Below are 15,000 nucleotides of genomic sequence, written 5' to 3'. Positions count from 1 at the left end.
CCTGTAATTTAAAAGAGATAGTGTCACGCTATTGTAGTCAAACTTCAAAACATTAAAAAATGTCTTTGCATCAATGAAGACCAAAACATAATGGTGTAGTTTGTTACCAATAACCATTGAAGTGCACTGAAGCTATTTTTCGTTGTTTGCATCCAAGGATGGAGAGGATGGAAATGGATTGAAAACTCTGGCCAATTTTTTCAAGTTTGGAGACGATGTCTTCAGGAAGTCGCCGAAAATTAAATACGAATAGCTCTTTGTGCCATGAATACATTTCTATCTTGTCAGTGGGTTGTCAGGAATGTTGTACGTGTGAGCTAAAGTACTAATTTAGATTTTTACCCAGTGTTGACCTAAAAACAGCAAATCTTGGAGTGTTTTTAGAAAAACACAAAGAAACATCCCGAAATTTAAACGTGCAACACGAAACACAGACTGTTAAGTTGCTTTGCCAAAATCCGAGCTAACCGTGAAATTATTCATCATTGTCTAGCGATAAGGCAAGCAAGGAAAACATCCGACAAAAACAAGGTAAATAACCCGTGAAAAGAAAGCAAAACTGAGCATTTTGTGGCCTTATAGAAAGTAGCATTTGATATGACCAACTGTCTGTTTCCAAAATGTAGCTGAAAGCGTAGCCTTGGTGTGTCTCCATCAGCGCTAGAATGGTTTAAAAGTTACTTAAAGGGAAGGTATCAGTATGTTCGTATTGGGGATGTGGTTTCGCAGTCCCTCCCAGTTGATTATGGAGTTCCACAACTTCCCGTGGACAGTCATTAGGAGATGTAGACGTAACAAGAGGGATCTTCTAGGGAGATAATCTGTCACCGCTTTAATTTGTTTTTCCTGTATGATACCCCTGACTAACTTTGATCCTGCGAGAGGTAAAGGCATGAATATATCTGTTGTTTATGGATGACTTAAAGTTGTTAGCCAAGAGTGTTGACCAAATCTATTCACTTGCGCAGAACGTTTATGTGTTCATGAACGTTTATGAGGATATCGGGATGGAATTTGGGTCGAAGAAGTGTGGGGTACTGGTTCTCAAGAGAGGGAAGGTGGTGAAGATGGATGGCGTAACCCCTTCCGGATGAGAAGGTAATGAACAAATAGATGAGGATGGATACAGATATTTGGGGATTCTAGAATTAGACAGTGTAAAAGAAGGGGAGATTAAGATTCAGTATCAGAAGGAGTATAAGTGCTGAAGTCAAAATTAAATTGCAAGAATAAGATCCAAGCAATTAACATGAGATATGGAGCTGGTGTCATCAAATGGACAGACAATGAATTGAGTACTCTGGACAGAAAGACTAGAAAGATCCTGACCATGTATGGAGCATTTTCATCCCAAGAGTGATCTTGACAGGTTGTACCTGGCAAGGGCGAAAGATGGGCGCGGATTTATCTGCTGAGAGGGGTGTGTTAGGAGTGAAGAAAATATCTTGGGATGGTATGTGAAGAATTTGAAAGGGGATCTACTTGGAGGCGTCAAAGCCACTGATGTCATTGAGTACAAACAAAGGGTACAAAGCGACGAGTTCCAGAAAGCTTGGCATGAGGAGACTTTTAAGGAATTGGAAGGGGAAGAATATTTACGGCCAGTATTTGAGAGACGTGACAGACGTTGTGGGAACGTGGGAATGGTTGAGAAAGGCGGTTCTAAAAGTGAAGACTAAGGCCCTATTGTGTGCAGCTTGGGAGCAAGCTATTAGGACCAACAGTGTTAAACATCACACTGATAAGACGGCGGAGTCCTCCTTGCGTAGATTGTGTGGTGACAAGGTTGAGAATGTCGATCACGTTGTGAGCGGGTGTAAGAAGTTAGCTCAGAAGGAATACAAACGAAGACATGACAATGTTGCGAAGGCGGTCCATTGGAAGCTGTGTGAGAACTATGGATTAGAGCGGAGCGAAAATTGGTATGAGCATACACCTGAGAGTGTAGTGGGGAGTGAAATAATCAAGATCTAGATCTTGTGAGATGTCAGTATCCAATGTGACCATGTTATTGAAGATAGAAGGCCTGACATTGTAATCATCAAGGAGGAAGACAAGAACAGCTTTATTGTTGACATCGCTATCCCCGGAGATTCAAGACTCAGTGAAAAAGAGGGTGAAAAGGTTGAAAAATACCAAGACCTGAAGAGAGAAATTATATAACAAGAATATGGAATTTGAATAGCCCCCTAAGTGGAGTAACAAGAAAGTTAGGCGACTGGGTTGGAAAACTGGGCATTACACTCCGAACAGCATTCCTATAAAAGACTGCTCTATCAGGAACAGCAAGGATTTTGAGAAAGGTGCTTGATACATAATCTAAGGAGAAGAGGTCGTGTGGAACCCTTGGTCATTGGTTATGACCCGTTTCTTCAGGTTTTTATAGCGGAAAAGATCAGCCTTTAAAGGTGAAAATAATAATAATCATCATCATCATCATAAAGGCTATAAAGTTAAGAAGTTAAAGTCTATAAGTTAAAATCTATAAAGTTAAGAACTTAAAAACCAAGAAGGTGATCTCATTCGCCGGTTCTGTCACTTTTTTGATGAGATCATGTGCAAATGCTCCGCTCTAGCCCAATCACTTTACACATCAAGGCATGACCGCATGCTAAGACCTGTATATCATGCGATACTTCAGAAGTTTGAACTCTCTGATGATAGTGACAAAGCAACACCTTGGCATAAAGAAAAAGAACCCCTCCAAAGAGCAGTGTAGAAAATGAAAATGCTAAAGTATTATGGGATCATGATACCAATCCATCATGACATGCCACCAAAAGACGGCGCAAACAAACCTGACATCGTTGTGCACCATAAGAAAGGCAAGCAATTCATTAAATTTGAAGGAACAGTCTGCAACGTTGGAGAAATCCATGACAGAGATCAAAAGAAAACAGAGAAATATATTGACTTAATATCCAGTCTCAAAAGAATGAACCCTGGCCATAAGATAACGCAAGTGAATGTAGGTAGTATTCGATTTTCTATCTGGATATCACACGAACTTGATTAGAAACCTAAGAGATGTAGGACTTACAGAAGGACTAAATATTGTAAGAAAGTGTCAGAAATGGGTCATTTCACAAAACTGTGAGATTGTAAAGAGATTGTACTATTGTTAGACAGAATGCATCTTTAAGCTACGTAGATAATTGCATAGACTGTGTCCGCAATTTTCTTAATTGTAAAAGGATTTTCTGAACTTGAAATAAACATAATAATAATAATAATAATAATAATAATAATAATAAAAATAATCATCATAATCATAATACTACTACTACTACTACAACTAACAATAATAATAATAATAATAATAATAATAATAATAGTAATAATAACAATAATAATAATAATAATAATAATAATAATCATAAACTCTTCAATACAAAAATAAGTGATCGCATTTAGTGTAGCTTACCGTAATTAAAAATATATTTACATGCTGTCTTTGTGCTCAACCTTCTTTAAAAATCTTTAGAAAAAAATATACTAACTCTTATTATTATAAACTGATAAATAGAGGAAAAACATTATGAATAAGTAATTATAAAATATTAAAATGTTTCTTGCTATAAACTCAGTATCAAAAATTTCAAGAGGATAACGCTATTTACAGAAGGATAAACTATCTACATGCGACCGAGACTTCTAGTTCTAGATCAATCTCCTGTATATCTGGAGTAGGTCTCCTCATAGTGCGCGAGCCTCGCAGGCAAACCAATGCAGACCTCAAAATGGCAAATGAGACTCGAGTCCTAATCCATGCGATAGTGGAAGCATAACTCTCCTGTTTCTTCACTGCCAGTAGCTCAGCGAGACGACTGTGGTAACGTTGACATTCGTCAGACATGCCTCCAGTGGTAGTAAAAACCAATGGTGTGAATGTGCCCTATTCTACCTCAAGAACTCTAGACGAATAAAGACGCTCTTTATCATTCTCGTGTAGCTTGTAAATCTGCTCCGGGGTGAGATTCTTGTATGAGTCTGCGTTAGGGTGGCATAGCCTAACATTAAAGAACGCAGACTGTTCTCTCGCCCAGAAGCCCCGCGCACGGATATCCAGCCGCGCGTCAGGGACCTTGTTGGCACCCCTCGGCAGCACTTCCCCCGAATCCTCTTGGAGAACTGGCTCCATCTCAGCGTCAGTACGCACCGCTTGTTGTGCCGCTGTATACTAAATCCTCCACGCATACAAATCATGGCATGGTCAGCGTCAAACAAGTCCTCGCAGACGCACACCGTTTGGATGCCATTGAATTCCCAACCATGTCTCAACTTAATTGCGTCCCTAAACTCCCTCTTGTTAAGAGTGAAGTTTATTTCTTTTAAAGGTATAACGCTGAGCCAACTAGAGGCACCTTTCTCATTTGTAAACTCAAGAGCCCGCTGGATTTTTAAAGGCAGAGACTTAGTCACGTATTTGAGGTCGCGCCGCGCACTGTCAGCTTTCTCTTGGCGCACGCATCGCTGCGCGCCAGTAACATCCTCATCGTTAGGTGATAATAATAACAACCGCTGTAGGGTTTGGCTATTTTAAACATCTCACTTTTGACTCTGTGTCGCTCGGATCAGTATGGAAAGACGAGAAGGAACGAGGATTAAAGGGACGGAAAAAATGAACGCCGCTTTACTGCAGTGTAAGTACAAACCAGTTAAGCTGACCAAGGGCAATAATCCTCCGCGCAACGAAAACGGTAGAAAGAGTGGATACATGCAACTGATGAAGGACATGTGGGACGAGCTAGGATACGGGCACTTGGCCTTGAGTAGTCAGAATCTACGGGACAAAGCCGCAGCGCTGGCGCGGATTGTGGTCAATGTATTGCGAGGAAGAGCGGACAGAACAAGATCAGGGAGACGAAACGATAAAAACGCTGAGATTATCGCTGTTGAAAATTCAGACCAAAATGCTAATGAGTTGCGAAGGAGAGAGAGCACAAATTTACAAGATCAAGCTGAAGAAATAGTTAAGACTTTGACCATGGCCGAACAAGAATTGTTTGAACGATCATTACAGTTATTCGCATTAGTGAACACAAGCGAGGGCCATTATTCCAACCGTGCAATAGAAACACGAATCAAACAAAAGCCAACTCAAAGTGATCTCAAGATCATTAATTAGGTGATTAACGGTCTGTTGGAACAGAACGAAGTGGTCCCCAGTGGAGACCCCTTTCGCCTATTTGTGGCTAGCCAACTGTGTCTTGTATTCTGTTGTGGCGACATTTCTGGTGTTAAAAGGCTGGAAAAAAGATCCAAAGGATAAAACAACCACGCGCTTGTGAGAATGATAGGTGGAGGAACAAATATCTTGAGAGTGTTGGAGAGGTCAGGAAAAAGTTATCCATCGCATCAGCTGAGTTGAGCTGAATAAAGGAGAACCGTAAGTTGACAAAAAGAGGAAAGAAAGACCGTTCTCTCTTGCAAAAAGAGCGCAGGTGTTTGTCAGCGTCGTCGCGTGTAAGCTACACCGAGAAGCAGAAGTCGTTGCTTAGGAAGTTAAAAGCTAGCTTTGGAAGGAAATGGAGACAAGAGGAAGGCAAAGTCCTAAACCGCCAGTTTAAAGAAGACCCTAGCCGGCTGTATGCTACCATCACGACGATGGCGGCGGAAGATCCAGATAACGCCCGGCTAAAGTACAAAGTAGCTCGGAAAGAAGATCAGGCCAGCACGAGAAAAGGTGTGTCTAGTGACATTGTCGAAGCTGAGGGTTTTGCCGAAAACTCTGGGAGGAGAGGGGGACTGAGAATGAAAATGCAGAATGGCTCAATGAAATAGAGTTGGCTATTAGTCAACGTGTCCCCTCACTAACGCTGGGGGCCTGGACCCTGGGAACAAACGAGGCGGTTAAGGTTACCCTAAAGAGGTGTAACTGGAGTGCGCATGGTCCTGATAGGGTGGTTAACTATTGGTAGAAGCGAATATGTGCACTGAATCGGGGCGTGACATCTGCCTTCAAAACCATCACCAGCAGTTCATGCGCGTACCCTACGTAGTTCACAGAGGGTAAGACGAGGCTGATACCCAAGCAGGGTGATTTCACCAGAGAACCAGCGCCCTATCACGAGTTTAAATACGTCATACAAATGGTTCACCTCGTGCGCCCTGTGGCCCATGGATCAACATCTGAAGGTGTATAATCTAATGGAGGAACAGCAAAGGGGGGCAAAGGCAGGATGCAGTGGAACGACCGACAACCTACTGATTGACAGGACAGTAACTTTGGACTGTCATAGGCACAAGCGCAATCTCACCCTTGACCTGAGTTTTCCGCACCCCAAGTGTCGTGACAACACAGATAGAGCAGATGTACCTAGAGATAAGACCAAGAGGCACCTCAAAAAGGTTGCGCTGGAGCGGCGGAGAATCGAAGTCAAGGAAAAGAGATGGCAAGGAAAGCTCCCTTGCAGCTAGATGGGAGGATGACCAGCTGAACCAGCGGGGATTCTTCGCGTGGCTGAAGAATTGGGATAAGGCGCCTACACACACCATCGCGGGGATGCTCGAACTTTATGAACAGCTAACACCGACAAAGGTCTACCACGCACGCAAGACCCATACCAACCAATCTACTGAAATCTTTTTGTAGACTGTGTGGCAAAACTACCGAAAATATCCCTCACGTGCTGGCAAGTTGTTCTGCGCTTGCGCAGAATAAGTACCTCGAGCGTCATAATTCGGCCCTCAAAGTATTGTTCTGGGAAATGTTAGAGAGCTTCAGCTCTCTGATACAGTGCCACCATAGTATTCTTCGGTTTTGCCGAAACCCATTTATGAGTCACCAGAGGCCCAAGCATATTAGGATATCCCGTTCTTTGCAGTAAGTGAGAAAATGAGGCAGAACAGAGTGGATGCGAGATTTATAGATTACGAGAAGAGAGTTCTGGCGGTAGAAATGAGCTGCCCGTGGACGGAGAACAAAGGAAAGAAACAAGAAGAGAAGATCACCAAGTATGGCCCCCTCCGCTGGGAACTCAAGCAGAAGTTCCCAGGATATGACATTTGGCAGTATAACATCATCATAGATGTCCTAGGAGGGTGGTTCAGTGAGGCAGACGAGGCTATGAGGAAACTGTTCGGGGCTTGAGGAGGAGAGATTCTACTCCGGATGCAAAGAGCCGTCATCTCGCACACCCTGAACACTACCCGCACACTGAAAGTTATGTCTTGAGGATAGCAGAAGAATGAACAGAGAGATTTTTAGCAATTTTAGTTTATTTATTTTATATTATATATGATATATTATATATATTATATATTATATATTATACTAGTTACAGAGTTGTGAGCCTTAGGGGCCTCCTGGGTTACGTTCGACGCCCCAGGTTGGCTGGATAGGGATGCATATGGCATCCATACGTTTCCACTATAATAATAATAATAATAATAATAATAATAATAATAATAATAATAATAATAATAATAATAACAACTTTATTCTTTACTCACATAAAATTACACAAGTATTTTTATCAGCTAAAAAAAGCTATTGACTTGTTTCATTAAAAAAGGTAGAAAACATTTTCCTCCAATGTTACTTAAAGTAAAACCGTAAAAAACATTACTGTTACTAATAATAATAATACTACTACTACTACTACTACTAATAATAATAATAATAATAATAATATAATAATAATAATAAATTTTGCACAGATATGGCATGGACTTACCTCGCACACTAGGTTATCTAATTTTTTCATCTTGTGGAGTGTTTTAAGATTCAGCCCAATAGGTCCAAGACATTCTCGGATTTCTGATTTCAGTTCCATCCGCTCCTCCATTGTCATGACTGACAAGGTAGCAGCCGCTGACCGCATGGCCGCGCCGGTACCGGGGGCGGCATTGAAGCTAAAACAAGTAAAGATTAAAAAAGTTTGGAAGCGCGCTTGTCACTCTTTCTTGTCCTATAGCAAAATGTTGCAGGTAATGGGCCACTTTCGATACATTAACCCTTTAAGCCCCGATAGTGCCAAATGGCACTTATAGATTTTACTCTGTCTAACGCCAGACGATTTTACTCGTCAATGGGGAACCCCTCGGGGCTTAAAGGGTTAAGCTAACAGCGTGAAAAAACTATGTCCCTGTTTAACCCTTTAAGCCCCGATAGTGCCAAATGGCACTTATAGATTTTACTCTGTCTAACGCCAGACGATTTTACTCGTCAATGGGGAACCCCTCGGGGCTTAAAGGGTTAAAATTCAGCTTGAAGGAGAGGTTTAGAGGACAAAGACAAAGGAAAGTGGATGATATGCAAATCTTTGTCACATTCATTTTAACGTGTTTCTAAGGTTTTTGTCCTCTCTGCCTCGCTATCAAGCTGAATACTGATATTTCGAAAATGGCCCATTAAACGATAACGACAATGACCTTAACCAAAGCCCAGGACTAGGAGCGTACAACGTCAATGGCGTTTTTACAAAGCAAATTATTTTAGATTGATTTTCCCGCGAAACCAGACCTTTCCAGCTTATCACAAGTCTTGCATGAGAAATTATTACCCATGATGGAATTGAGAATGGTCACTGGCACAAGCCAAATCTCATTTAAGAACTCGTCTAAAAAATAGCTTGATCTGTGAAAATGCCGTTACACACACCAAGTATTAGAGTTGTAGGCTCCTGGCTATGGGCTCCTTGTGACACATGAAGTTCTCAGGCTCAACAAGACCCTGCGGCACATTGTGACGAGAATGCAAAGTGCCATGAATTTCATGAAGCACCTGTATTGGACACGTGCGTGAATGCAGAATTTTTTTTTCCCACGGCTTTTCGTTCGGTCAGGACTACGTCGTTCATGGGGTCTTTCGGCCACGAGTTTCAAAACGGCAGACCACCATCTTGATTGTCCCACATAAAAGACCTTAGGAACCAGTTTGCAGTCGGGATGCATGCTTCGCAGAGCCAATCAAGCACCTGCAATCAGCCTTGTTGTTGACTCGGAGCAGATAAATTAATCCACTTACTTTAACATCCACAAAATCTCCAATACCGCTTCATCTTCCGAAAGTCCAACCTTTTCAGCCTCTTTTAAGACAGGGTCGATCTCAGGAGCATTTCCTATCGCTTCTTTTAAGTGATTAAATGCGTGCAGTGCTTTCTTGTACTTCCCTCTCGGTTTACCAAAACATGTCCTGTGTAGTGATAGCAAAGGCAAGACACCTCTTAAAGCCACTTAGGCAAATTTTCAGATACCTAACAGTTAATCAAGTTTAAACCAATTAGAGTGAAAGCCAGATTGCTGCTTACTTTCTGGTCAAATTAGCCTTATTCTAAATAATGCTCCTCTTTCAGCATGTTTCTTTGTATTCTTATTTGCCTTTTTGTTTTGGACAAGGTAATTTGCGATCACTTGGTGAGCTCTGTCGCTTGAGATTCCATCAAATCTGACAAGGCAGGCGGCGCCGCGCCGACATGCTCAAAAGGCCTAAAATAGAGAATAGAGTATTTTCCTTGAAGAGGCTAAAAGATGCGAAAAGATTTTCTCTATTCAGAGAAAACATTCAGGAATCAGGACCAAAAATTAAGCATCAAGCTTCGATTAAGAGTATGTTACTGGACAACTGAGGACTATTCACTGCTTTCCTATGCAGCTTCGGCTGGTAAGGTTGAATCTGAAAATAAAATTGGCTGATTTTTTTTTTTTTCAAAATCCCTCCTCTCATTTACATCAAACAGTTAAAACGTTTTTACAATGCACGATTCTACTCTGTAGAGCTTTCTTCTAAGCACAAGGAATGCGTTGGAAAATCATAACGAGCAATGATTTCTGTATAGTTTTGGCTGGAAAGCAGGAAAATGCCCATGACAGAGCCCCTTCTTCCATTTCGAGTGGCGCGAATCGAAATATCAATTTGGGAAAGCGTAGAAAAGAAACTGACGGATTTACTTCCTAATTGTAACTTACCTTTCCTCTTTCAGAACTTCAAACCTCCATTGTATAAAGCTGTGTCCACTTAACCTTATCCCTAACATGCATTCGCTGAGTACATCCATAGCAAGGTGCAGTATTCTCTGTTCCCATTCCTCTTGGCTTGGGCAACCTTCACCTGCCCAACAATCGAGTCAGTACTTTTTATATTGAAAGTGTTTCTTACATTGCTTTGATTCTGCATGCCTGTGCTTCATGATTGCGTGTTTGTATGTCGCGTCACATTCTAAGCCAATCAGAGGCTCTCGCGTGTTCTTCCCCCCTCCCCCACCCTCCCCTCCATTCCTTGGTGCCGGTTGCAGGTAATGGCTTCATCTTCTGTGTTTGGCCAAAGTAGCATTATTGCGTTGGAATCAATTTGGAGACAGTCAGTTGAAAACCTCTCTTGGGGGCCTGACTTCTATAACAACTTCGGCTAATGAGAAAGATTTTTAAAACCGGTTAAAACCACTTGTATTTAGTAATATCTCCTGGATATTTGTATCCCATAAACGCTTTCAACGACTGTTTCTTAATATGATGAAAATACGGTGAATTTCCAGTGCAAGCAAGCAGAATAGTAACAAAAAGGCTAGTCCAAGGCAGACATTGTACTCCATTTTAACAAAACACATCATGGAAGATTCCTTTCAGTAAAGATCGGTTGGGCCTTAAAGGGACACGGTCACGGTCTGCGCATGCTCGTGCAGGTGATCGAAACTTGAAAAAGTCAGCCTGACTTTTTCAAGTTACTAGCAATCACAAATTCAAAATGGCGTCTTGCGGAGGATCCGGACATGTCGGTAAACGCATCAACTCAGGGCGGAAACGAAAGGTCGAAGACAGAGGGGAATTTGCTTCAGATAAAGATAGCATTTGCTTTTTTAGCTAAACTTGATTTAATGCAAAATATATGCAGAATTCTTCAACTTACCGATATTTCCATAATGGCGGTCGAACGTGACAAGTCTCGGAGAGAGTGAATGCTACTGCGCATGTTAACCCGTGACAGTGTCCCTTTAAAGGCTGGTTTTTACTGGCGACGGAGTCGGAGTCGGAGTCGTAATCAGAAGTGCAGAGCGAAAGCAGGATCGGAAGCAGAATACCGATTCCGCTTATGATTCCATCGTTTACGATCAAGCGAAAACTGCATTGTCGGAGTCGGAAGCAGAAGCGAAAGAATAAACCAATCACAATGCTCGATTGCAAGTATTGTGATTGGTTGGTTCTTTCGTTCTGCTTCTGACTCCGACACTCTAGTTTTCAGTGGATCATAGGCGACGGAGTCATAAGCAGAGTCGGGAGAAAATGGGAACGTTCTGATTCCTCCTAATCCGAATCCGTCGAGCTTATGACTCCGCTTATGACTCCGATCTTTGGTTTTCACGAGGTCATAAGGGCTCTTACGACTCCAGCCTTAAGAGTTCTTAACTTCGTCAACAATGGTCCCATCTTTGAAATAGCGGTTGCAAAATTCGGACACCTTAAAATTTGACAGTCTCCTTAGAAACTCAAAATTTGAGTTTTTAATTTAAAAGCACCTAATACGTGTACAGACCATGGTTCCTAGATTTAGTTAGGGCTTTCAGAGGCGTTTGCACGAGAATGCCCGGATAAAAAATGTCTCGGTAGTTTTGGATCGCAATAATTTTAATGTTACTGTTGTCGACATTTTACTACCTTTTACATGGTGTGGGTTTTATTAATCTTTGTGATTTGCACTCGGTTTAACTGTAAATCGTTTCCTCGCATTAATACGGAAGCAGAGGTACTACTATCTGTGTAAACCATCAGTCATATGGCGCAAAGCAATCACGATCGTGGATTTCTTCACTGAATTGTTAATCTTTTTCCTTTTACTTATCTTTGCTCGTTGTCAAATCCTGTAAAATAATCAACTGTTTCCCTTCCCTTTATAATTTGACACTAGCTATTTCCATTGCAAGAATCGAAATTCACCGTACGTGGGTGCAAACTAAATAAAAAAACGCGCTTCTTTCTGTAAGGGTAAGCGCGAATCACTTTCAGATCGAGTTTAAATTTCCCATTGTATTTTGTAGAGCTGTCTAATTACCTTCTTTGAAGTTCCACTTAATAAGATGCTCTGGCATTATATCCATGATGGTCGGAATTAAGCGACCCATCCTCAACATATTCTGTGAGACCGCGATCAAAAATGATTTTAGTTGTTGATGTCTCTCGCCGTTTTCAAACATAGAAGGCACATGATCTCCCAGAAGAGTCTGGTTGAACCGAAAATTTCCAAATCCGGGCTCCTTGTCGACCTTGAAGGAAATAATTGGATACCAGGATAATTGGATAAAGGAAAAATAATACCTCTTTTGAAAACTACAATAAAAAAGATATGTCACCGTGCTTGCTTAAGAAATATAATGGGCCAATGTTACCCCATTGATGCCTGTACTGATACTAATCACGCGCGTTATTTCATCGGCTCAGGGTACATTTTGCGGTAGCTAAACGAGAGGGCTTTTAAAGTACCATTTGAAAAAACACCTGATAGGTAGAAAGTCTAGAGCATATGAACACTGTCTAATATAGTTTATGGAAAAATCACTCAACTTAGAGCGACGTCGACTCAAAACGTTTCTCGAGTCGTTGTTTTCAAGATCATAATTTACATCCGTGTGTAAGGGGCTTTGTGTACGTTTTTGACTATATCTTTTTTTCCTTCCGGTAATTTTTTTACAATTTTTGTTTCAAAGGGGATAATTTTTACACCAAAATTATGAAATAAAAAATATATAGGTCACCGTGCTCGTTTAAGAGTAAACCACCATCGTACATGTCATCTCGATTATCGTACATCGAAACAACAAAATTCGCCAAGTTCTCGGAATGCGCGCGCTTATTCGTCATTGTTGTTGGTCATTCACAACATCTCTCACGTGTTTTGAGAATTGTTTCAGCGTGTATGATCGACTTACGCCATATTTACAATGTTACAAATTTGACCAATTTGTAAATATTGACACACCGTATGAGCAGTAGAGGATGCGCAGTGCAATACTAAGGAATCACCTTCTGAAAACAAAAAATTAACCTCCTAGAGTGCATATTATATGCTCAATAGAAGTGTTCATTTACTATTTTATCTTACACATTATTCCGGTGTAATTATAGGCTCATGTTCACCCAAAACACATTGCGCGCCCCGTTGAATTTCGCACAGACGGAAAATCGGCGAGTACCGCCTCGGAAGAAGTGCCACCAAACTATTTCAAAACAACAACACAAGCGCGCAATGTCCTTATATAAGGGCTATTGACCAAGTGTGAGGTCAAGATGGGTGGATATTGGCCAAGTTCTTTTTTATTGCGTTTTATGAGGAAGTACTTACCAATCTTGGGTCAAACATGCATTGTATCCCTTCGTAATCAGTTATGGCAATAAACGGTGCACCGAAAAAACTGCACTTGAAAACGGTGCTTGCCAGAGACTCCATGCGAGACTTGAAAAAATGATGACCTTTCTACGGAAGAAGCAAATATCTTCATTTCAACAAACGGTCTACAGGTTATTTATCGTCGAGTCGATGTTGTCGTTCTCGTTCTTGTCACCTTCATGTCACCGCCATTGTCATCGTCGTCACCGTAATCGTCATTTGCTCTTTACAGATAACACAGATCAGAGTCTTCTTCATCAGCTTCCTGTCAAGACAGGTGTAGTGGTAGTGACTGAGTTAAATTATAAATGCAGTAGAGCAAGTTTCAATCGAGTGTCGTAAAACCAAAACCAAAGTAATTACTTTAGCCAATCAAAAAGGACGGAGACAATCCAGTAAAACAATCAAAATTTGAAGTCATTACACGTAACCGAGACAAAGCGCGGGAAAAAGTGCACGACTGGTTTCGGTTTCACTTTGAACCAATCAATGAGTGAATTAATGCAAAACTAAAGCAATTCGCTAATTACTTTCGCCACTCAATTGAAAACCGCTCTATGCAACTACGGATGAACTCACCGACACCAACTCCACGATCTGTGGTATTCTACCACTGAACGTTCCTGGTATTGGAATTGGTTCTGGTTCTCCATCCTCGTCTTGTTGACTTCTTTGGTACGAGTAAAGTACACGCTGACTAGAAAAAGAAAGGAACGGTGTTGCATTGTAAATAATGAAATGTGAAAGTTGCTGAAGTAGTGTAATACAAGCGAATACCCTGCCACTTATTTGCATAAGAATAGCATGTATTATATTCTGACCCGTTCTACAAAGAACGCCGCCGAATGCTTACAAAGGTGTTATGGTATTAAACATTTCCTCGGGCTTTCCAAGGAAAAGGCGCCAGAGGTTAAATTTCGGCTGGGTTTTCTTTTGTGTTCAGTCACAAATCGCACTCAAGATTATAAACCGCATGCACGAAGTTAACCAAAGCGCATAAGTAATAATAATAGTGTCTCGCTAATCGTCGTGGCCGAATACAGCAACGACGCAGCTCAACAAGGTCGAAACGAAAGCATACTATGGCGCCTCTGACTGCTTTTATACGGTCCGTGTATGACCTCGGAGCACAGCTTACACCCAGCTGAAATCAGCTGTATGGTAGTTTTGGTTGAGGGAGGAAAACCGGAGAAAAACCCTCGAAATAGAGAAGAGAACCAACACAAACTCAATCCACTTATGGCGTCGGGTCCGGGAACCGAACCTGGGCCACATTGGTGGGTGGCGAGTGCTCTCACCACTGCGCCAACCCTGCTTCCCTGAAATTGCTCCGGCTGGCATGGCTGGTTCATCTTTCATAGCGCATGGGCGAAGCTTAAAACAACGTGAACGAACGTCAACGAAAATGGCGTCTTTAAAAGTACGCACGAATGTAGTGTCTAATACGCTCAAACCACATACAAAGGCACACACCGTTCGCGGTAGACCCACATCAAAAGATGTCAAGCGTTTTCGGAACGGCTCGGCCCGCGAAAACGAGAGATCACTGTCCGAGCGCACATTTATGAGTGGAAGAGTTTTTCTTAAAGTAAATTGTAAGTAGAGCGTTTGATGTACACTGTATGTACATAAACGACTGCGAGAGCAGCTTTTTTTGGAAAGGAATTGTAAGTGAGGGG

General features: G+C 41.6%; 1 protein-coding gene across 2 annotated transcripts in view; it reads right to left on the bottom strand.

The window, feature by feature from the left end:
• The window catches only part of LOC137993750 (uncharacterized), a 29,735-nt gene that overhangs the window by 7,429 nt on the left and 7,306 nt on the right, over positions 1-15,000 (bottom strand). For both annotated transcript variants that reach the window (XM_068839749.1, XM_068839751.1), the window contains exons 2-8: positions 13,901-14,018; positions 13,277-13,408; positions 11,990-12,200; positions 9,913-10,054; positions 8,972-9,139; positions 7,680-7,857; position 1 (exon numbers count right to left, since the gene is read on the bottom strand). The exon at position 1 is cut by the window's left edge and continues 46 nt beyond it. In XM_068839749.1, the coding sequence (XP_068695850.1) occupies position 1; positions 7,680-7,857; positions 8,972-9,139; positions 9,913-10,054; positions 11,990-12,200; positions 13,277-13,408; positions 13,901-14,018 (950 nt within the window). The remainder of the gene's footprint in view (positions 2-7,679; positions 7,858-8,971; positions 9,140-9,912; positions 10,055-11,989; positions 12,201-13,276; positions 13,409-13,900; positions 14,019-15,000) is intronic.

This window comes from Montipora foliosa, chromosome 2 (genome assembly GCF_036669935.1).
Source record: "Montipora foliosa isolate CH-2021 chromosome 2, ASM3666993v2, whole genome shotgun sequence".
NCBI lineage: Eukaryota > Metazoa > Cnidaria > Anthozoa > Scleractinia > Acroporidae > Montipora > Montipora foliosa.
The sequence above is the reverse complement of the archived record's forward strand: the minus strand, read 5'-3'. Positions and strand labels throughout refer to the sequence as shown.